The following is a 24,281-nucleotide window of genomic DNA, read 5'->3' as shown; positions in this document are numbered from 1 at the left end:
TAGTTTATAACATTGTGAAATTTCAGGTGTACATTATTATTCATCAGTCACCATATATATGTGCCCCTTTACCCCTTTTGTGCACCCCCCAGCCCCCTTCTCCTCTGGTAACCACTAGGCTGTTTTCTTTGACCATGTGTTTGTTTATCTTCCACATATGAGTGAAATCATGTGGTGTTTGTCTTTCTCTGTCTGACTTATTTCGCTTAACATAATACCCTCAAGGTCCATGCATATTGTTGCAAATGGGACAATTTTGTCTTTTTTAAGGCTGAGTAGTATTCCGTTGTATATATATATACCACACCTTCTTTATCCATTCATCAGTTGATGGGCACTTGGGTTGCTTCCATGTCTTGGATATTTGAATAGTGCTGCAAAGAACATAGGAGTGCATAAGTCTCTTTGAATTGTTGATTTCAAGTTGTTTGGCTAAATACTCAATAGTGAGATAGCTGGGTCATATGGTATTTCTATTTTTAATTTTTTGAGGAATCTCCCTACTGTTTTCCATAGTGGCTGCACCAGTTTGCGTTCCTACCAGCAGTATATGAGGGTTCACTTCTCTCCACATCCTCTCCAACATTTGATATTTTTTGTCTTGGTGATTATAGCCATTCTCACAGGTGTAAGGTGATATCTCATTATAGTTTTGATTTGCATTTCCCTGATGATTAGTGATGTTGAACATCTTTTCATATGCCTGTTGCCCATCTGTATATCTTTCTTGGAAAAATGTCTGTTCATATCATCTGTCCATTTTTTGATTGGGTTGTTTGTTTTTTAGTTGTTCAGTTGTGTGAGTTCTTTATATATTATGGAGATTAACCCCTTGTTGGATATATGCTTTGCAAATACTTTCTCCCAGCTGGTGGGTTGTCTTTTCATTTTGATTTTGGTTTCATTTGCCTTGCAGAAGCTCTTTAGTCTGATATAGTCCCATTTGTTCATTTTTTCTTTTGTTTCCCATGCCTGAGTACACATGGTATTTGAAAAGATGCTGCTAAGACCAATGTCAAAGAATGTACTGCCTATATTTTCTTCTAGTAGTTTTATGGTTTTGGGTCTTACATTCAAGTCTTTAATACGTTTTGAGTTAATTTTTGTGTATAACGTAAGATAATGGTCTACTTTCATTCTTTTGCATGTGGCTGTGCACTTTTCCCAGCACTATTTATTGAAGAAACTTTCCTTTCTCTGTTGTATGCTCTTGGCTCCTTTGTCGAAGATTAGTTGTCCGTAGAGGTGTGGTTTTATTTCCGGGCTTTCAGTTCTGTTCCATTGATCTATGTGTCTGTTTTTGTCACAGTACCATGCTGTTTTGATTACTGTAGCTTTGTAGTATATTTTGAAGTCAGGTATTGTGATGCCTCCAGCTTTGTTCTTTTTTCTCAGGATTGCTTTAGCTATTCAGGGTCTCTTGTTGCCCCATATGAATTTTAGGATTCTTTGTTCTATTTCTGTGAGGAATGTCATTGGGATTCTGATTGAGATTGCATTGATTTTGTAGATTGCTTTACGTAATATGGACATTTTAGCTATGTTTATTCTTCCAGTCCATGTGCGTGGGATGTCTTTCCATTTCTGTATGTCATCATTGATTTCTTTCAATACTGTCTTATAGTTTTCATTGTATAGGTCTTTCACCTCTTTGATTAAATTTATTCCTAGATATTTTATTCTTTTTGTTGTGATTGTAAATGGGATTGTATCCTTGAGTTCTCTTTCTGTTAGTTCATTATTAGAGTATAGAAAAGCAACTGACTTTTATAGGTTGATTTTGTACCCTGCAACTTTGTTGTAGTTGTTGCTTATTTCTAAAAGTTTTCTGATGGATTCTTTAGGGTTTTCTATATATTGAATCATGTCATCTGCAAACAGTGAGAGTTTCACTTCTTCCTAAGGAGTTTGGATACTTTTTATTTCTTTTTCTTGCCTAATTGCTCTGGCCAAAACCTCCAGTACTATTTTGAATAAGAGTGGCAAGAGTGGGCACCCTTGTCTTGTTCCTGTTCTCAGAGGGATGGCTTTCAGGTTTTCACCATTGAGTATGATTTGCCTGTGGGTTTGTCGTATATGGCCTTTATTATGAGGTACTTTCCTTCTATACCCATTTTATTGAGACTTTTTATCATAAATGGATATTGGATCTTGTCAAATCTTTCTCTGCATTTATTGAGATGAATTTGTGATTTTTATTCCTCATTTTGTCAGTATGGTATATCACCTTGATTGATTTGTGGATGTGGAACCATCCCTGTGTCCCTGGTATAAATCCCACTTCATCGTGGTGTATGATCCTTTTAATGTATTGCTGTATTTGGTTTGCCAGTATTTTGTTGAGGATTTTTGCATCTACGTTCATCAGCAATATTGGCCTGTAATTTTCCTTCTTTGTGTTGTCATTGTATGGCTTTGGGATCAGGGTGGTGTTGGCATCATAGAATGAATTAGGAAGTGTTCTGTCTTCTTCAATTTTTTGTAATAATTTGAGAAGGATAGGTATTAACTCTTTGAATGTTTGGTAGAATTCTCCAGAGAAGCCATCTGGTCCTGGACTTTTATTTTGTGGCAGGTTTTTGATTACTGTTTCAATCTCTTTACTTGTGGTTGATCTATGGGGATTCTCTATTTCTTCTTGATTCGTTTTTGGGAGGTTGTATGAGTCTAAGATTTTATCCATTTCTTCTAGATTGTCCAATATGTTGGCATATAGTTTTTCATAGTATTCTCTTATAATCCTTTGTGTTTCTGTGGTGTCTGTTTTAATTTTTCCTCTTTCCTTTCTAATTTTATTTATTTCAGCCTTCTCTCTCTTTTTCTTAGTGAATCTGGCTAAGGGTTTGTCAATTTTTTTATCTTCTCAGAGAACCAGCTCTTAGTTTCACTGATCCTTTCTACTGATGTTTTGGTTTCTATTTCATTTATTTCTGCTCTAATTTTTATTATTTCCCTCCTTCTGCTGACTTTGGGCCTTGTTTGTTCTTTTTCTATTTCTGTTAAGTATAGTTTAAAATTACTTAGAGGTTTTTCTTGTTTGTTGAGGTGGGCCTGTATTACTATGAATTTCCCTCTTACAACTGCTTTTGCTGCATCCTATAAGAGTTGGTATGATGTATTTTTGTTTGCATTTGTCTCCAGATATTTTTTGATTTCTCCTTTGATTTCTTCATTGATCCAATGGTTGTTCAGTAGCATGTTGTTTATTCTCCACGTATTTGTGACTTTCCCAGCTTTTTTCTTGTAGTTGATTTCTAGTTTCACAGCATTGTGGTTGGAAAAGATGCTTGATATGATTTCAGTCTTCTTAAATTTATTGAGGCTTGCCTTGTTTCGCAGCATATGGTCTATCTTTGAGAATGTTCCATGTGCACTTGAGAAGAAAGTGTATTCTGCTGTGTTTGGATGGAGTGTTCTATATATACCCATTAAGTCCATCTAGTCTAGTTTTTCATTTAATTCCACTATTTCTTTGTTGACTTTCTGTCTGGATGATCTATCCATTGATGTAAGTGAGGTGTTAAGGTCCTCTACTATTATTGTGTTGCTGTTAATTTCTCCCTTATGTCTGTTAATAATTGCTTTATGTACTTTGGTGCTCCTGTGTTAGGTGCATATATATTCATAAGTGTTCTGTCCTTTTGGTGGAAAGTCCCTTTTATCATTATATACTGTCCCTCTTTGTCTCTCATTGTCTTTTTTATCCTGAAGTCTACTTTGTCTGATACAAGTATGGCAACACCTGCTTTCTTTTGTTTTCCATTTGCTTGGGGTGTCATCCTCTCTCCCTTCACTCTGAGCCCATGTTCGTGTTCGGAGCTGAGGTATGTTTCCTGGAGGCGGCATATTGTTGGGTCTTGTTTTTGAATCCATCTAACCACTCTGTGTCTTTTTTGTTTGTGTGTGTGAGAAAGACTAGCCCTGAGCTAACATCCGATGCCAATCTTCCTCTTTTATGCTGAGGAAGATTGGCTCTGGGCTAACATTCATGCCCATCTTCGTCTACTTTATATGGGACGCCACCACAGCGTGGTTTGACACGCAGTGCGTCGGTGCATGCCTGGGATCTGAACCTGCGAACCATGGGCTGCCGAAGTGGAGTGCACACACTTAACTGCTGCACCACCGGGCTGGCCCCCCTACTCGGTGTCTTTTTATTGGAGAATTCAATCCATTTACATTTAGAGTGATTATTGATATGTTAGGGCTTAATACTTCCATTTTATCTCTGTTTTCCGGTTGTTCTGTATTTCCCTTGTTTCTTGTCCTGTGTGTTTCTGACTGCCATTTCAGTTTGGTGATTTTCTATGATGGTTTTCTCAGTTTTCCCTTTATTTATCTTTTGTGTCTCTGTTCTGATTTTTTATTTAGTGGTTACCATGAGGTTTGTATAAAAGTCTTGTAGATGAGATAGTCCATTTTCTGGTAGCCTCTTATCTTCTTAGCCTAAACAGTTTCCATCCCTTTCCTCTTCCCTGTCTAAGTTATTGTTGGCACAACTTATTCCATTTTGTGTATGAGTTTGTGATTAAAATGAAGTGATTACAGTTATTTTGGATGCTTTCCTTCCTTTTATTTTAATGCTATAATTCAGTGTTTGCTAACCTGTTCTGGTAGAGAGCTGCAATTTTCTGATTTTGTCTGTCTATTTATATCCTTCCTCAAGGCTTTGTAAACCTTTTCTATTTTTTTCAGGTATGATGGCCTTTTTGATCCTTTCTTGTTGAGGGTGGGTCTTGTGGCTATGAACTCCCTCAGCTTTTGTTTATCTCGGAAAGTTCTTATTTCTGCATCGTATCTGAAGGATAGTTTCCCTGGGTAGAGTATTCTTGGCTGAAAGTTTTTGTCTTGCTTTATTTTGAATATATCTTGCCACTCTCTCCTAGCCTGTAAGGTTTCTGCTGAGAAATCTGCTAGAAGCCTAATAGGAGTTCCTTTGTAGGTTATTTTCTTCTGCCTTGCTGCCCTTAATATTTTTTCTTTGTCATTGACTTTTGCCAGTTTTACTAATATATGCCTTTTAGAAGGTCTTTGTACATTAATGTAATTGGGAGTTCTGTTGGCTTCATTTACTTGTACTTCCAGCTCCTTCCCCAGGTTTGGGAAGTTCTCAGCTATTATTTCTCTGAACAAGCTCTCTGCTCCTTTCTCCCTCTCTTCTCTGTCTGGAATACCTATAATCTTTATGTTGCATTTCCTAATTGAGTTGGATATTTCTCGGAGAATTTCTTCATTTCTTTTTAGCCCTAGTTCTCTCTCCTCTTCCACGTGAAGTGTTTCTGTATTTCTGTCCTCTGAATTACTGATTCTGTCCTCCATAATGTCAGCTCTGTTTTTTTAAGGATTTAGATTGTTTTTTATCTCATTCGTTGTGTTCTTCATCCTCAGCATTTCTGTTTGTTTTTTATTAGAGTTTCAATCTCTTTTGTGAAGAATTCCCTCTGCTCATTAATTTTACTCCTGAGTTCATTGAACTGTCTTTCTGAGTTTTCTTGTAACTTGTTGAGTTTCTTTATGATCACTGTTTTTAATTCTGTGTCGTTTAGATTGTAAATTTCTGTAACTTCAGGATTGGTTTCTGGACACTTGTCATTTTGCTTCTGGTCAGGAGTGTTAATCTATTCTTCATGCTGTTTGATGGAGTGGACCTTTGCTGGTGCATTATGGTAGTATATGGTCGCAGATTCTAACTGCCACCACTGGGGGTGGGACAGGAGCTGTGTTTTCTGAGCCTGCTGCTTCCGCTGGCAGTTGTGCCCATCCGTTGGAAGTTGTGCTGATAGTGCTCTCTACATTTGCCTGCTGGCTGCTGCTGCTTCACACACGCAGGAGCAGGTGCTGTGGCGGGGATCTCCTGCCATGGACCACTGGCTGAGCTGATGTGCCAGGTGGGATGGAGGGCGAAGGGACGCTTTCTTTCCTGCCCGTGCTCCCACTCTGCACTCACTGGCAGCCTACTGGGCTGCTTGGCTTGGTGTGGGGGCTCCTGGGGTGTGGAATGTTCCTGTGGGCTGGGAAGCAACTTTGAGAGCAAAAGCGTTCCTGCAGAGGGCTGCCTTTTCCCTCATCTCCTCTCAGAGTTGGGTGCTGGCTGTTGCGTGAGGTCCTGCGTCCTAGATTGCTGCCTCTAGGGAGGGAGAGGAGATCTGCTTACCTCCTTCCACTGCTTCCCAGGGGATCCAGTACCCCCCACCTTCAGACATGTGGTTGCATGGATCTCTCAGACGTCTGTTGTGTTGTGTGGATGTCCTCTGTTGGTTAATGAATGTCCTTTTTGTTGTATCTTCGGGGGGAGAGACTAAGGGAACAGCTCACTCTGCCATGATGCTGACATCACTCTACTTATTTTTTAACAAACCCCTATTTTTTCCAGACTGGCTACTTTTGGAAGGAAGTATGTGTGTTGGAGAGAGGGGATGTTGGAGGCCTCCAGCAGGGAACTGGGGTAGCCAGCAACTTGGATTTTGCCTGGCAGTGCGATCTCCTTGAGTCATCTTAGGCCCTGCAGAGAGCATCCTTAGAGCCCTGTTCTTGCAGGAGTTTTTGCTGGGTTTGGCCTTTAGGTCTGTCTTTGGCCAACCAAGCACCAGAACTACTTGCCCTCCGTCCCTGGGTTCTAGCAGGCAGCTCTTTCTTCCAAGATGGCACACCTGCACTTTCCCCGATTCAGCCTCCTCTGTCTTGTCTGGCTGTGGTGCCAGGCAGGGAGCAGACATGCTTCAGGGGTCTGCCTTACATCCTCTTTTGCCTGCATTCTGGGCAAGGGTACAGTGGTTTCCCACCCCTCACTGTCCAGGGGAACCCTGCCCTCTGCCTGCTTGGCCCAGGTCTGCAGAAGAATGGGTACTTTTAGCTTAGCCTGGACTGATTTTTGAGACTTCTTTTTGTAGTTTGTGATTTGGATTTACGGTTTTTTTCTTACTTTCATCAAAGATGGGGGTTTATATTTACGTTTCTTTTTTCCTTTGTTGTTTTTGATTTGATGTCATGAACAAGAACAGGGCAGAGGTGTCTTTCTGCCACTTTTTGTTACCAGGAGTTCCACATTCTGTATTTAAGCAGTTTGGTACCATTCCAAAATTTTAAATCTTTCTCTTTTTTTTAAATTATTTATAGTAGTTTTCCTTTCTTTCTTTCTTTTTTTTTTTTGTGGAAGATTGGCCCTGAGCTAACATCTGTTGCCAGTCTTCCTCCTTTTTCCCTTTTTTCTCTCCAAAGCACCAGTACATAGTTGTATGTCCTGGTTGTAGGTCCTTCTAATTCTCCTATGTGGGACGCTGCCTCAGCATGGCTTGCTGAGTGGTGCATAGGTCTGCACCCAGGATCTGAACCAGCGAACCCCAGGCTACCGAAGCAGAATGTGTGAATTTAACTGCTACGCCACCGGGCCAGCCCCTAAATCTTTCTTTGTCTCTTAATGGGAAGGCATATTTTCAGTATATATATTTCGTTATACATCAAACTGTATATTTCATTGTACATCAAATAAAATACAAAGCAGACTGAGGCACTGTCCTGGTTGTTAATATAAGCATCCCTTTTCTTCCTGTTCATCCACGTTAATCAGGGCATCGTGTGGCAATCACTGCTTCCACCTGTTAGTTTCTACGCAGGTACATCCTCTTTGGTGTGATCGGGACAAAGAGTGAGTGTGCGCTTTTGTTGGATGGGATCAGCAGCAGTTTTCCAAATGCTCCCAGTTGCTTCAAAGAGAGAAATTTTCAACTGAATGAAAACCTTGAAGGAAATATGTAAATAGATTTCTCTTGGGTGTGTAGGTAGCCAGTTTGGTGTCCTGAAGCCATAATAGAAATAACTTTCCTGCTGGCAGGATGAGGCTTTTATAAACAAGGATGCTGCCTCCCTTCCTCCCTTATCTCCTTCCCTCCCTCCCTCCCTCTCTCTTTTTTTGTAATAAATATAAAAACAATAAAGTCATCTCAATCATGGTCAGTTGAAATTTTTTAATACTATCTGAGATAAGAATCATAGTTGTCAAGGATGGATTTTAAAATTCTGCTTTATTCTCTTCCTTTATGTCTTTGAAAATATGATCCCTAAAATGCTGTGTTTATATCATAATATTTGGTTGAAGACAAAATGGTATATGCATAATTATAAACTGAGAACTACTTTCAGAGTGCAAATTTTAGAACTAATAAAACTTAGAGTAACTTAAAATCCTAGATTTTCATGAAGTTAACCCATAGAAATAAGTGGACAAGCCTTTAAGTTTTGTGGTAACCACTCCCTGGAGCAGCCTCTTCCCTGAAGCGGGTCGGGAGGAGAGATTGTAACCTGCTCAGTGTGCTCACCGTCAACTGTGAGAGCTGGCCAGGCTTTCATGAGAAACACTCTCTGTTATCTTGGGTTTAATTTGATTTTACGTGCAATGATTATCATTTTGTTTGCTATAATGTTGTGTTTTGAAGAAAGCTTTCATTCAGTAGATGGCAACTTGTGTCATTGTAAACGTGATCTTGAAGCAGTTGGGTGGTGGTGTGAGGTCTGCACTTTCTGGCTCTCCCTCATTCCATCAAACAGCAAACAATGGGAGAACTAGAAACTGGCTATATGTGTCTTAGCCGGCAGTGTTCATCTTCTTGGGCATCCCATTTCTAGTTTTCTGTGTGAGCTAAGATCTCTTCATACCCTCAGACTCTGCCTTCTCCTGTTGATTTCTGATAGTCAGTAGTCATGCAAATAACCTAATGAAAGATTGTCTTTAGATAGTGGAGTTAAGGGAAGCAAGAATTTCTTATGTATTAACTGTTTTCTAAAGCAAGTTATTTAGTTTAAGTTAAAGCTCTGTCTCAAAATGTGTATCAGATGATTATCATGTTTTGATTGATGAGATATGGCACATCTCATATTAGGTCTTTAATATATATTGTTATTCTTTTAGGACATTATGGTAATTACTTCAGAATATCTTCTGTATACAAATGGATTGATTGGAGTGGTCAGATTACAATCTGTCTTCTAAAATTATTAATCAACCTTATAAAAATAATAGAGTAGATTTCAAGTAAATGTCATGTAGCAGGCATGTACATAACAAGATTAAGCTATTGATATATATATTGCTGGGTACAGCAGCATGTATATGTATATACATACACATATTGTGTTTTGCCACATACATATTTGCAGTTTTTATATTAAGCAGGGATGAAAACAATACAGGAATATAAAAATGTATTTTGAAAACACAAGTATCCCTGAGAAGCAGTTTTTTTCATTATTAAGACAAAGTGTTCTGTTCACACCTGAGTGCCGGAGTCAGGTGGGGCCTGGGAGGGGGCGCTGGGCTGCAGCAGCAGCTGCAGTGGGAAAGGGAGCCTTATCTCTATTGTGCAAAGGCTGCGCTAGCCTTCTCTCCCTGTTGATGTTCTGTGCACTCATCACCCCTTTGCTGGATTGGAGGCAGCTTGACGTGCTCCTCCCTGTTGCACAGAGATACTGTAAGGAGTTGTGAGAGAGATTTTTGTTTTTACTTTTGAAGTAAACACGTCACATTAACCAAAGACAGAAACATTACTGTATTAGTATTGTTATTGCACTGTTTAATTAAGAGGGTCCTACTATAAGCCAGGTTACTTACAGCCTCCCTTAAATTAGATTTGGGTTTGTTTAGCTAATTGTTAAATGGCTGTAATAATAATAACCCTAGTGCTTGATAACAGATCATTCAGCATTCTTGAAGGAAGGAATCTTGGTTGAAGTTGTTCTTTTCTTTAAATAGGCCTGCACAGCATCATATTTTCCTTTGAAGGTAAGGCTCATGTTAATTACATTCTTAGCTGACATGAGAAAGTTAAAGGATTAAAAAAACCCCAAAAACCTCTATTTTTAGAAGCTGAAACCAGAACCATGCTTTTGGCATTGATGGCGAAGAGAAGCCCAGTAATTTAGGACCTGCGGCTTTCTAGTTTCTCTAGGTCCCTCGGTTCACAGTCCTATTTTTAGAAGTATACAACCTGGTTTTTATGTCTGCCTGGAAAGTCTTCTATAGTAGAATGGAGCCATCTTTATAAAAGAACTTTAGAAATAGTAAAATAATAATTTTGATGCTGTAAGTCAGCTTGAAGTTAAAAAACTTGATGTAGTCGTTGAAAAGGATAGTAATAGAGGAAAGAATAAGGTGCAGCTGTGCATACCCAAATACAAGATGAGAATCAGAATAGTTGTGAGTGATCAACTTTCACTCATGTTAGCTGAAGAAGAATCCACTGAAACACTTTAGAGTAAAAATATTAAAAAATGGATTTGACAGCACCAGAGGCTCTTATAACTTAAGCCGTATACCTTTTTAGCCTAGTTACTGGTATTTTGAGTGTATACCATTTTCAAGCATTAAGAAGGAGGATTTCATCACAACCCTAGCTTTTGAAGACTTTTCCCCTCTGTATAACTTAGGTATGAGATATTATTGTAAGAAGAACCATCTATTAAGAATCTTTTTTTTCAGACCCAGACTTTTTCCTATTGTTAGTTATCTTCGCTTTATTATTTTTCATTTCTAAGAAGTTAGGTTTGCTTTTCAATTACTCTGAAGATTTTGTGATAGGGCATCTGTCCTAAGAATACCGTCTCTCTCTGTTATACGTGGTATTTCTGCAGTGAAACCGTGAATGATGTTTCTCTTTCACGCTGCACTCATTAATTTGCTATCCTCAGTGAAGGGCCTGTTGCTTGATATGCTCATCGCCTGTCTTTGGTGACAAAGTAGATAGGAGATAAGGGAGGCAGCCCTTAGAAGAGATGAGCTGATAAATCTTAAAGGCTCAAAGCTTATCAGTGGATGAAAACAGCAAAGCATCCTTTCTTGATGCAAATTTAGTCTTATAAGCAGCCATATTCTTTAGTAAGAGACTATACTAGGAACTTGTATGAAAGTACTCCATCTCCCCAAATAGGGCATAAGTTTTCCATGTCTGCTGAACACTTTCTGTTAAAGACCTGAAGACCCTCCCAGTGAGTCACTCTAAGTAATTGTGGATGAGAGAATGCCCCATTCTTTTTTATATTTCCAGAGGATATTGTCTGTGGTTAAATTCATTTGTCTCTTTCAGATATTTGCATGAGTGTTAAAATCATACTAGTCAAATGACTGCTGAAAGTAGGAAGTCTTTATTTGATTTCGATATTTGCTGTTTGTAAATTTAAGCCTTTGTTATCGGATTAGAAAAGACGAAAATGATTTTGAAAATATTCAGTATCAACAAGAATGAAAGGAACTAAACATTTTCTTACCTAGTGGGAGGACAGATTGGTAAAATTTTTCTAGAGGCAGTTTTATAATATGTGTCCAAATTTAAAAGACATACTCTTGGACCTTGCAATTCTAGTTCTAATTGTGTATAATGAGGAAATAGTAGACAGGTAGGAAAAGGTATATGTACAAGAATTTTATATTTATAATAGCAAAAAAAAGGAAACAAGTATTTTTTTAATAGAGGATTAGTTAAATTATACCACTTTATACAAGGAAATACTATACTGTTAAAAAGGACATTTCATGTTCTATTTATATTGGCACTGAAAAATATTCATTACATACAACTATGTAAGAAAAGATTATAAAACATTGTATATAATGTGTATGGAATGACACCATTTTTAAAATATATATTTATGGATGTATGTTTTGAAGTCCGGTTTTATACTTAGTAGCTATTTACAGTGGTTAATTTCTGTGAGAGAGAAAATAACTGGAGCCTCTCCAATTCTAATGTGTACATTTCTGTATGGTTTAAAATTTTACATCAACTTGTATTGCTTTCATAGTCAAAATACTAAAGATATTCACATTCTGAAGGACAAAAGCATATCCACCTTTGGAGTAGGCAGTATAGCATCAATCTTTGTGTAGCACTCCTCTCTTACTGGAGTGTCTTTATAGCATTTGATCAAGCATGTCATGAGCAATCTGAATTCCGTTTTATGCAGTTTGGCGCATTTTCCCTCTGCAGTGAGAAGATTGCTCACGTCTGGCATCGTGATTCAGGTGTTTCCACTGCATGATAATGAAGCCCTGAAGAAGCTTGAGGACAGCTGGTATACTCGGTTTGCTTTAAAGTATCAGCCCATAGGTATGTATCAATACCGGTTCTCTTAGAGAAGAAGAAGACCTGCTAATGAGAAATCACGATTCAGCAGTGGCGTTAATCCCTCTTGGGTAGATATTTAATACTCTGCTAGGCAGGGCTCACCAGCTACGTGTGGGAAAAAATTGGGGAGGGGGGATAAGATGGGTTACCTGACCTAGTTATTTATGCATTTTATTTCTAATACCATTTTAGATGAACTGAATTACAGACTTTCACTAAATTTCATCAACACAGGCAATTCAGAGTGGTCTTCGTGAGTTTGTGTCAGAGTAGAAGTAGAACAGATTTTATAAGAATTTAGCTTGTGAATCCTTCGTATTTGAAATTTTCTGTTTCTTTAGAGCTAATAATTTGGAGTGGGCCAAGCTGTGCTCCTTCTTAGGGGCAGACTAGCAGGCCTAAACATCTTTTGAGGTAGTTTATAAGTATCTTGGTGTGTATTACTGGATCTATACATTTTCTCTGAATACAGTTATAAGAATAACCATTAATTTGTTTGGTGTGTGTTGAACATTATTTTGTGTAAACTTATATCAATATGAATGTTTAAATTTTTTGGTTTACTTATGTTTTTTAAGCATAAGGATTATATTTAAGTTGGTAGATTTCACCAAAAGCATTACTATCAGTTTTTCTTTAAAGGACATTTCTCTTTTGACTTGGTTTAAAGGAATCCCTCTAAAATAATTTCTTTCTAATTTCCGTTTCTGAAAACAACTGTTATAATATTGTAACAGTGAATAAAAATTGTTTTTAAGATCAAATTTTGAAATTGCATTTTGAATTTTTTCGTGTATTCTTTGAAAGGAAACGATTTGTTTTTGATAGTTCCAAGTGATAGTTCCAGGTCATTTTATGTTTCACTTATGACATTTTTGTCGCTTTGTTTGGCATTTAGGTGGCAGTAAATTTAAATACTGCCTCTAGGACTTGTGACAGTATCCAGTAGCTACTTCTTAGAAAGTGAGGGGGAAAGTGGGTTGATGGTGAGGTCTGAGCGTGCTTGTGGTAGTAGGGTTGAGGCCTCTGGGAGTGCTGGGACGGGGGATGGTAGCTGGGGCACAGGCAAATTTTGAACTTCCCCTTAGATCAAAAGAGGGAGGTGGTCTGACTTAGAGCCCTGAACCATGAGAACTTTTTTCTTCATTGCTTGAATGTCTGTTGACCTGATTCAGATTTGAGGTGACTTCATCATACCCACTGTTTTAACGTGCTACTGGGTTAGCTAGAAGAATTAAGGATAGGGGAAAATAGCTTATCCTTGTTTACTCTAACCCATCTCCATTGACTGATCTGACACATTATCTTAAAGAAAAATGTTTTAACTGCATATAATTAACCAAGAAATAATAACTTCGACTACTATACCTCCCCTACCCCCCGCCTCACACCCTGGTGCCAGTGCAGGGTGCTTTTACACCCCATGTAGATGCGGCTGGCAAAGAATGCAGTGATTGTGACCTCTCTGGAGTTAATTAGCTTGTGTCAAGTTCACAGAATAGTAACAGTAATGTTGCTTGGCCCTTCTTCTGCCCGGTCCTTTTAGGAAGGTATAGATAAATGTGTTCTATGGCTGTTCTAGAAGTTAACGTGTAGAATATTGTTTTGTGCTTTTGAATAATTTTTCTTCAGTGTACTGAAAAATTTACTGTGACACATTGATGAAAACTTATATTTTTGAGTAGGGGGAGCAAGATACTATGGTTGGGGAGTCCTCGTTCAAAAGAACAGCTATAACTATAATATTAAAGTACGCGAAAAGTAAGGAGCATAAATTAAACCCCCAAATTAAAATGGTTCATTGGCTATGGCTGAAGTTAAACTAGGACCTTGGAGATTTGGGACAAGCTCCAAGCTGAGTTTTTCTTTGGGAAGAAGGCATCCACCAGATGAGGAAGCAAAGAAGAAACAGACCCAGGGTGCCTGGCAGGGTACCCCCAGCAGCTGTGTCCTGGGCCCTACACTGGGGAAAGTGTCAGGCTTACTATACAGATAAGTGGGGGTCTTTGTAATGCATGGAGGATAGATTTACTGTCACACACTGATTGGGAGGTTATTAATATGAGGTTATTTAATAATATGAGGGTATTAAATGATCCCCACTTAACTGAAAAAATGAATAAGCTTATTTGAAATGATAAAAAAAAAAGTCTTTGGTGGTCTGTACTTAAGGTCTTTTTTTCCTTCCATTGTAGACAGTATTCGTGGCTACTTTGGGGAAACAATTGCTCTTTACTTTGGATTTTTGGAATATTTCACTTTTGCCTTAATCCCTATGGCGGTCATTGGGTTACCTTACTACATGTTTGCGTGGGAAGACTATGACAAGTACGTGATCTTCGCCTCCTTCAACCTGATCTGGTCCACAGTGATCCTGGAAGTGTGGAAGCGTGGCTGTGCCAGTATGACCTACAGGTGGGGGACACTGGTCATGAAGAGGCAATTTGAGGAGCCCCGGCCGGGATTTCATGGGGTCCTGGGTATCAATCTCGTCACTGGCAGAGAGGAACCTCTGTATCCCAGCTACAAGAGACAGTTGCGCATTTACCTGGTCTCTCTGCCGTTTGTGTGCCTCTGTCTCTATTTCTCTCTGTATGTCATGATGATTTACTTTGACATGGAGGCCTGGGCCTTGGATATATACGAGGACAGTGGGTCCGAGTGGACCAGTGTCTTGCTCTATGTGCCCAGCATCATCTATGCCATTGTGATTGAGATCATGAACCGTCTCTATCGATACGCTGCCGAGTTTTTAACTTCATGGGGTAAGACTTGATGCTTTGTATTTATTTCTTATTTCCTATAAGAAGTACTGCTTAGATCATAGGATTCCTATAACTGCTATCTTGCAAAGAAGTTGTTGCTCCTGGCTTATTATAGAGACATAAGGAAAAGTTCATTGGCTTTGTGAGCTCTGATCTCCACATCGTAGCTGTCAGAGCTCTCATTTATTGAATGTTAGTTACTATGTTCTAGGTGCCCAGCTAAGCACTTTATCCATAGTATCTCATTTTCACCTTCTCAGGACACCATGAAATAGAAGTTATTTCACCATTTTATGGATGAAGATACTGAGAATTAACAAGGTTCAGACAGCAAATTGTAAAGCCAGGCTAATCCAGACCTCTCTGTATCTAAAACCTGTGCTCTTAATACTATAATAGTGTGTTTTATGCTGAGGGTAACATAGATTGAATTATCTTCATGATACTCTGGCCAAATGAACTGTCTAGTATCTGAGAACCAATTTTCTAGTTGTGTGGAGTATCGAGGACTACTGTTGAGCTCAGCGAAGGCGGGTGTTCTTGTGTGTATCTGTGGTAAAAGAGGGACTTGGTTATAGTTTAAAAATGGTCTTGATAGGCCATATACTCTTTATTTATTCATTCAAACAAATAAAGATGCTGTATTATTCCCAAGGAAGAAGCCTAAGCCTTAACTTCATGGACGATAAAGATATTTTAAAGTATTTTTATTAGTTGTATAGCAATAATAGCTACTCTGTTGAGAGCTTTCCTTGTGCTGATACTGGGCTAAGGTTTTGTACTATTTCAAATCCTGACAGTGACCCTGGGGGGAGGGTAGTGTCAACCCTGTTTTGTAGGGGAGTAGGCTGAGTATCAGCAGGTTAAGTGACTTGCCCAAGGTCAGACAGTGGCTGAGTAGCTGAGTTGGGGTTCAAATCCAGGTCAGCCTAGCACTGCCTCCCTGTGCAAGATGATACATCTCTTCAGAATCTTCGTTTTTGTCCTTTGGCCCTGCTGTCTTGGGACCTGCACAGTGTTTCCTTTTCCTAGCTGCAGATGGAAATTTGAGTTTCCCTTTAAGTTAAGCCTTGTAAGCCACATTTTCAGAAATCTTATTGCCCTACTTATTGCCCTACTTTTTAGAGGTTGCTATCAATTTTTCTATCACCACTTATTCAGGGTCTTTTTCTGGCTGGCTGTCGAGGCGATCATTTGCCAACACATCCTACATTTCTTTGTTGCAGTAATATTTTAAAAATAATTTCAGACCACAGTGTGATTGCAGTACCACGAGAAATGTGTCCTAAATTTAGTTTCTTCCTTGTTTGATGTTCTCAGTGGTAAGCGATAGTGATTGACAGCCTAGCACATTTACTGACCGCGGCTCTGTTGTTGGACGCCTGTGCCTCAGCAGAAGTCTCACTGTACTTCATGACAGTGCTCCCATGTTGCTTTCTTACCTGAGAGACATTACCTCTCCTTTTAATATTTTAGAGAATCACAGATTGGAATCTGCCTACCAGAATCACCTAATTCTGAAAGTTTTAGTGGTAAGTAGAGTTTTTGTATACAATTCCATTTTAATTATGAAACTAATGCATACTATTTAATATTTAGGAATGTAAATATGCAGACTTGCTTCTAATTTAAAAGATGATAGTTAATATACTTTGTACAAGTAGGCAAGGATTGATTGATAGTGTGTTTACATATACATCCAATAGTCTTATTACAAATGTGCACGTGGTGTAAGACTTCAAATATAGAAATTACTATTATAGCCAATTTCCAGTTATTTAAAAAGCTAATTGATCACTTCACAGACATGTTTCTATTATTTTCCTTTTGGTGACTTCTTTGAATGTTTCACTGTTCAACGTTCCTTCCCGTTACCCACAATTATGTTTAGTGATGGAACATTAAATTATTATTTTAAGAAATTTTGTCAAAGAAATTTCCTAAGTCCAGGAGATTCCCAGCATGTTTTGATGGGTAGGAGGAAAGAGATGGAGAGTAGGCATTGTGCAACCTGCTTGCAGTTTGTGTGAAAGCTCACACGTTGTCCCTCTTCCCACCGTTATTATAAATAACAAAGTACCAGCTTGAAAGTGCCTTGTTTATAAGGAGATTACCCCAGCCATCTGTACTATAGCTGAGAATCAAGGAAGGTGCGTAAAGAGTCCTCTGAACACCTGAAATATAATATTATAAACTCATCTTATTCAATAAAAATACATAAATAAATAAAAATTAAAAATAACAGAAAAAAGAGTCCTCTGAACTATCAACTGGAATTGATTTAACATAGTCCGTGTACTTTATCCCAAGAGAGGGATCCAGGCCCTCACTTAGAAAGAGCCTTTGTTCCAGCTGTAGAAATCGTTCTGAGAAGCTTATTTACTGGTTTTTCAGTCCTTAAAATATCAGAAATCATTAGGAAGGTGATTAGGTTTCTGGAAGTAGGTAAATTGATAAAGGCAAGAGCAGGGAAGGAACTAGAAAACCTGTCGTAAATAGATAATAAGAATTCAACAATTTTAGCAATTTGGACGTTAGAAAAGGGGTAGGCGGCCATACCTATGTAAAAAGGCTCTGAAGGACTCATTCTAGCACTGGGAAATAGTGGACATTCAAAATGTTGGTGCTGACTCAGCAAGGAGGTATTACGTTCTGTGTTCTCTGTGTAAGAAAGCAGGGGAACATGTAACGCCTTATAAAGTTCATTCAAACAGACTGTAACCTGGAGCTTTTGCCCTTGAGGTGAAACACTCCATTGGTCTGAAAGACTTCTGTTATTTGTGAGACTTGTTCTCTGACCATGCCAGGTATAATGTCAGGTAACTGCCTGTGGAAAGACGCCTAAGGTACATTCTGCTAGCCTCCAGTTGTGTTTCTTAGGGCTCTCCCTTCCTTTTTAATCTTATGGGGAGAGTGTTTTCAGCCCTCCCAAGCTTCTGCTTTTCAACTTCTGGCCTAACTTGGCACTCCCACCCCTATGCTGTGGCTGTACTCATCTTACTGCTCACTCTCTCCAGTACCCCCCATTCCCTCACTCATTCAGTCCTCACTCTGAACACAGAGCAGTCTTTTGTCTCAGCAGTGATGCTGCTAAGCAGGAAGTAGCCAGCATGGCGCTGGGAGGCAGAAAGGACACCCATTAGTGCAGGGGATGGTTGCAGGTTCTTGAGCAGGGGAACCACTTGAAGAAATGGCACTTTGGTGGTGGGATCCCCAGCCCTGAACTGTGTGTCTGGGCATGGCAGAGGAGTCTCAGGCCCTTGGTGACAAAGATGCTTCCCAGGCCTGGCCGATTGTTATGGCAGGTCTCTCTTGCTTGGCACTGCCTGGCCATCCTGTTATCTCTCTGTGGGGTGGGGGAGCATCAGCCCCAGGAGGGCAGGAGGGAAGGAGAGCACTTCCCCTGGCAGTTTATTGTTAGTGAAGGTTCCTGATCAGTCTCCCTAGTCAGTTCTGCTGGGCTCCCCTGTTATCGGGACTCCTATTCTAAGCGGGGGTGAACAGGGAATGAGCCTACCTGGGTTGTGTGGGTTACTAGGCTGGGGGTGGGAAATGCTGGGCCTTGGTCTCCTTCTTTTGCAAGAGTGTAGTAGAAGTGTAAGATGCACTGGTGCTGTATTGTCCTTCAGTCCTGGAGTCCCAAACCAGTTTGTCTTTTTCTTAGCACCTTTCAGAGTTCTCGTTTGGTTGCCTTTTGTGTTATTTCCAGAGTTTATAGATGTGCTTAGTGAGGAGGAGTAGGGAGAAACAAGTCTATGTCGTCTTAGCTGACTGGAACTCCCTCGTTACTTTTTTTTTTTGGAGCTCATAATAGTTTATAACATTGTGAAATTTCAGTTGTACGTTATCATTTGTCAGTCACCATATAAATGTGCCCCTTTACCCCTTATGCCCATTCCCCAACCCCCTTCCCCTCTGGTAACCACTAATCTGTTCTCTTTGTCCATGTGTTAGTTTATCTTCCACATACCTCATTATGTTTTCTTTTTAAATTTTTTTAATTTTTAAATTTTTTTGGTGAGGAAGATTAGCTCTGAGCTAACATCTGTTGCCAATCCTCCTCTTTTTTTTTTTTTTTTTTGCTGAGGAAGATTGGCCCTGGGCTAACATCCGTGCCCATCTTCCTCTGCTTTACACATGGGATGCCTGCCACAGGGTGGCTTGATAAATGGTGTTTAGATTCATTATGTTTTTAAATGCTATATTTACAGTAGTAATAAAATACTGTGAAGCAGTATTAAATATTGCTGTCTTTTTTTGGCAGTTCAACTTTCTAAATTGCTTTGCCTCACTCTTCTACATTGCCTTTGTCCTGAGGGATATGAAGCTTTTGCGTCAGGTGAGTGTGAATAACAGAAAGGTATCAATTTTTTAGGTTTTAGACATGGTTTCCTATATTCAGGTGATGTAATTGTCTTCCCATTATTATTTTTACAAATAAAATTATTAAATTTTGTATGCTTCGAAGCCCAATTCTAAATGAAAAAACCATTAACAGTTACACTATGTGTTGTACTCAACTGAAAAGGAAATAGTTGAAGCTAACCAACTTGCAAATTTAATCATATTAGGGCAGTAAAATCAAATATATAGTTCATATCAAAGCTTGTAAAAACAATTCTAACGCAAAAATGTGTTCGTTAATTGAACTTTTGTGTGTGTCTCAGGGTGGGCAGTGATTGGTATAGTCTTAAATGTCTTACACATTTCACTTTTAAGTTAATAAGTTGTTCAACTTTAGAGACCAGCAGATCCTATGCAGTTCTATATCTTTTCTGAAATGTTTAAGTCTGACATATTTTGTTCTGTTGCCATTTCTGGATCACATAAGAGTGAATAATAAATATAGTATACATTATTGCTTTCTAAATTCTCTTTTTTATACCAGAGCCAGCTATCAATAAGGGCTGTTTCTTCCTGGTTTTAATATACTGGGATCATTAGTGAGCAGAGTTTCAAAGCCTAGGCTTCTTAATAATTATTATTATTGTATTTTATTACTACTGTAAATATAGCTTGGGATCATTTTTCAGGAAATTAAAAAATTTGTGTAACAGAGAAAGTTAAAAGATTTTGTAGTTATCATTCTAACAGCTTACATAAAAGTAAAATTAAATGTTGTGCTCTTAAGAACTATACTATAGTTATACAAAATATACTAGATGTATTACTACTTTTTAAAACTTATTTTTGAAAAATGAGAAAGTTCCAAATAATACATTTGAAATTGATAAGTTCATACGTTCTTTAGTTCCAGCATTAGTATATTAGTTGGGTATGACTTCTCATTGCTTATACTTTAGAGAGTCTCCTTTATTTAACAGGGGTCAGGGGAATGGAAGAGGACTGTTTAAAAAATAGAATTTTAAAACTAGCAAAGGTGGTGTGTGATGGAAACACTGATATCCATCTAGGGAAAGTGGAAATTGACACAACACCTCTGGAAACCACTTGGGCAGCTTTGCCAAGAATTGTAATCCATCCCTAGTAAACCATCAGAGATGGGGGGTCCATGTACAGAGGTATCCAAGGAGCAGCATTGATAATAGTGCAGGTTGGGAATAATACTTATATTCAACAATAGTGCATGGGCCAAGTAAAAAAGAATTTTTAATGACACGGAAAAGTGCTCACAATATATTAAGTGAGAAGAGAAATATAGAAAGCTGTATACATTTAGGATGATTCTAGTTTTATTTTTATGTATGATTAGAAAGAAATATTTAAGATGTTAGCAGTGGTCTCTCATGGTTGTGGAATTATGGGTGATTTTTTCCCCTATTTTCTAAGTTTTCTACAGTGAGGTAGGATGTATTAGTTGCATATTTTTTTAAGTTGTAACCAAACTATTTTTTCTCCAAGTTGGCAACATCATTTAGATTCATATATTGTAGCCAGAATGAGATAGCAAAAAACACGAATGCAAGTTAATTCGTTCTCTTGCTGACTCATAACTGGTTTATTTTTTGTTATCATCTTATTTGTATTATAATCTTTTTGTATTTTAGTCTGTCTTTCCTTGAAAAAACAGTAAATTGGAAACATCATTCTAACACCTAGCTTTTCTGTTCTAGTTTTTGTAACGTAACAGTATACTCTTTGTTGAGGATTCCATTTTATTTGTTGCATAATTGTATACATGCTATGGTTTTATTAAGTAACATTGCCAAATATCATTTATGTGCTTCTCTTTAGAGCTTGGCCACTCTCCTGATTACCTCCCAGATCCTTAACCAGATTGTGGAATCTCTTCTTCCATATTGGCTCCAAAGGAAGCACCACGTGCAGGTGAAGAGGAAGGTACAGGCTTTAAAGGAAGACATCGATGCTACATTGTATGAACAAGTCGTCTTGGAAAAGCAGATGGGAACCTATTTGGTAAGTTTGAATATTGCTGAATTAAACATTGACTGAAAGTGAGAACAGTCATGTACTGAGTTCAACAAATATGTATCCACTCATTGTCTCAGATGTGACTGTTTTGTTAAGTGCTTTCCAGCCAGATTCTTCGCCATGAACTACTTTAAAGTTAAAAAGATGGAACTGTGCATTGATGCTGTCTTGAAACTGAAGTTATGCCCAACAACACCAAAGGATGAGTTTGGCGAATTATGTGGCTGCTCTGCCGAGGGTGGTGGGGATAGTTGCTGCAAAGATGACAGAGCAAGGGAGAGAGGAGATGGCCGTGGAGAGGCAGCAGCACTGTTTGCTCTTGACACTTCAAACTCTAAGATGATAGCCCATAGCTAAAAATAGAATGCCAGTCTGAAGATTAATTTATAGTTTAAATTACTTAGTGGTATTATAAGTATAAAATGGTTCCTTTAAGACAGAGAATTATTCTGAGTTATTTTTAGGAATTACGAGTAGATCATTGAAGATTCATAAAACCTAACCGTGTATTCAACAAACTTTTATTGAGCTCTGACTGCGTTAGGAGGGGGATGTTGGGGTCATGCTTGCTTTAGGTCATTGTTTCTTATATCCTGAACCTTCTGTCTTGGTATGGTATTCTTCTTAGTGAAATTGATCCTTCAGTGGCTCATTCAGTGAAGGTCCATTATTGTTAAACTTTCCTAGTCTTGTTTTTCATCAGGAATGAAATTAGTCTTCTGATTATTAAATTTCTTGGCTGACTTTCATAGTTTTTCTAATATGCTAAAGAATTTTAGTTTGTATGTTCATCTTGAGTAGGAGTTTATTCTCTTTCTCTCTCTGCTTACTTCTCCCTGTTTTATGTTTTCAGTTGCCTCCCTGGGCCTCCTAGTCCAGAACCAGGTGTTTGTAGCCCAGAGCTCCCACCTTGTGGTGATGTTGGCAATTTTGCAGAGCCAGTCACAGAGCCAGTAGGTAGCATGCTGTAGACAGAAGGTGTAGTTCCAGGGCATCAGTTGTGGCTTTTTTCAGCCCCCTTTCAGGATCAAGGGACCACTGTCTGAGCCCCTGGTTTGCTCAAATAGCTGGTTCCAGTTACACTGCAGAGGACTAGAGTGCCTTTGGTTCCTGTGCCTCACGGGATACGGATCCTGGCCACCTCGCCGGCCCGTGGACTTGAAGCCTAGCCAGGCTCCTGCTTACCATCTTGCCTTTTGTTCCATTTCTTGCTTATGCAGTTGATTTTCTTGCTTTTGAGTGGTGGTACATCTTTTGCTTAAAATATACGTATATGCACTAGCATTTTCTGTCATTGCTGTGTTTGGAGGAGAAGATGATTCAAAGTATAAACCTACAGCACATCTTGATCAGCAACACTATTTATGTTTATACATGAAGTGTCTCTCTCTCTCTCTCTCTCTCTCACACACACACACACACACACACACACGCAGGAAGAGTTAAGAAAAGAAGTCTGTGGGCAGAATGTGGAGCCATGTTGCCTTAATTGTTTGAGTGCTGCTTCCTGTGGGTTACAAACTCAGTCTAATTCACAGTGTGTCAGAATCCATTCCTTGCTTGTTCTGGGGAGTGGTGTTTCTGGCCATATTTATTTTAATTCCTTCACTCTTTTGTAGCAGTCTTTCCCGAACCTCTTTATTCCATCGCTTTTCTCGTCCTTAAAGGCCCCATTTCACCAGGCCCACCTGGAGCTCCTCTATCTCCTGCTTCCCCTTTTCCCTGCCCCAACCACCAGCAATTCTCCTATTCAAACCAAGCAAACCCCTCACATCTTCTGCTGTGTGTGTCCTGTCCCTTTCCTGCCCCTCACAGTTTCTTGAAATAATTCTCCATATTGTTGTCTCTACTTCCCTCCTTCTCTTCCTGGAATCAATTAGAATCTGCTTCCAGCTCTTCTTTTTCTCCGAGTTGTTTGGGCAAACGTCATCCTCCCCTTAAGCGCCCAAAACCAAATCCACAGTCTTCTCCAGACCAGTTTCCGCTCCTTTTCCTCAGGCTCAGTGAGTGGTATACAATAATTCAAACAATATGCCCTACGTCCAAGCAATTTTAATTCATCTAAGAACTGTATGCTAATAAGGTGCCATTGCCAGAATCTCAGATCTTACGTTTTTGACATTTCATGACATCTGATAATACCTTTATGGAGGAAGACAAGGCAGGCATTGCTTTTCTCATGTTACTAATAGGCAACTGAAGCTCTATGTTATTAATCCCTCAGTGACTAAATCGGGAACAAGATTCAAGACTTTGCTTTTCCAGTTGAGAGTCTTTCTGTTATTGAGCACAGGCTCTCTGATGTGAAGTGAAGGAAATGGTGTACTAATTTCTCTCGCAGGTGCTGGGTCTGTGAGTGAGCGCTAGGGTTAACGGGGCTGCTCCTTACCTTGCTTGCAGGGCCCTGCATGATCTGACCTATTTTCCTCTCCTCACCTCTCACAAGTTTCCCCTTCACTCTCTCCACTGGAGTGACATCCGATATTTGCTCTTTCCACTCTCTCCATCTATTTGGAGACGGGAGATGCTTTTGGGTCACATTTGTTCTAGATCATTGTTTGCTATATACTGATCCTTCCTCCTGGCTGCATTTTTCTCTTCACTGAAGTCAGTGAACTTACTTGTATTTTCCGTAATCTCATCCTGACTGCTATGTATGCATCTAAAATAATGTTGCCAAGCTTTGGGAAAAAGCAATTTGACTGAAACTTAAAAAACATTATTATAGGGCCGGCCCCATGGCTTAGTGGTTAAGTGCCCGTGCTCCACTACTGGCGGCCCAGGTTCGGATCCTGGGCGCGCACCGACGCACTGCTTCTCTGGCCATGCTGAGGCTGTGTCCCACATACAGCAACTAGAAGGATGTGCAACTATGACATACAACTATCTGCTGGTGCTTTGGGGAAAAAAAAGGAGGAGGATTGGCAATAGATGTTAGCTCAGAGCCGGTCTTCCTCAGCAAAAAGAGGAGGATTAGCACGGATGTTAGCTCAGGGCTGATCTTCCTCAA

At 39.1% G+C, this 24,281-nt stretch overlaps 1 protein-coding gene across 5 annotated transcripts in view; it reads left to right on the top strand.

The window, feature by feature from the left end:
• The window catches only part of ANO10 (anoctamin 10), a 217,060-nt gene that overhangs the window by 24,870 nt on the left and 167,909 nt on the right, over positions 1-24,281 (top strand). For 4 of the 5 annotated variants that reach the window (XR_015552203.1, XM_087430808.1, XM_087430809.1 and 1 more), the window contains exons 5-9: positions 11,976-12,095; positions 14,309-14,878; positions 16,355-16,410; positions 19,143-19,217; positions 21,074-21,256. Coding sequence is in view for 4 of the 5 variants with exons in the window: in XM_087430808.1 (XP_087286934.1) it covers positions 11,976-12,095; positions 14,309-14,878; positions 16,355-16,410; positions 19,143-19,217; positions 21,074-21,256 (1,004 nt within the window). In the remaining variant the exon portion in view is untranslated. The remainder of the gene's footprint in view (positions 1-11,975; positions 12,096-14,308; positions 14,879-16,354; positions 16,411-19,142; positions 19,218-21,073; positions 21,257-24,281) is intronic. The other variant, XM_087430810.1, reaches the window with a different exon arrangement.

The sequence above is a fragment of the Ceratotherium simum genome, chromosome 5 (genome assembly GCF_057802395.1).
Source record: "Ceratotherium simum simum isolate JZ-2026a chromosome 5, ASM5780239v1, whole genome shotgun sequence".
Taxonomy (NCBI): domain Eukaryota; kingdom Metazoa; phylum Chordata; class Mammalia; order Perissodactyla; family Rhinocerotidae; genus Ceratotherium; species Ceratotherium simum.
The sequence above is the reverse complement of the archived record's forward strand: the minus strand, read 5'-3'. Positions and strand labels throughout refer to the sequence as shown.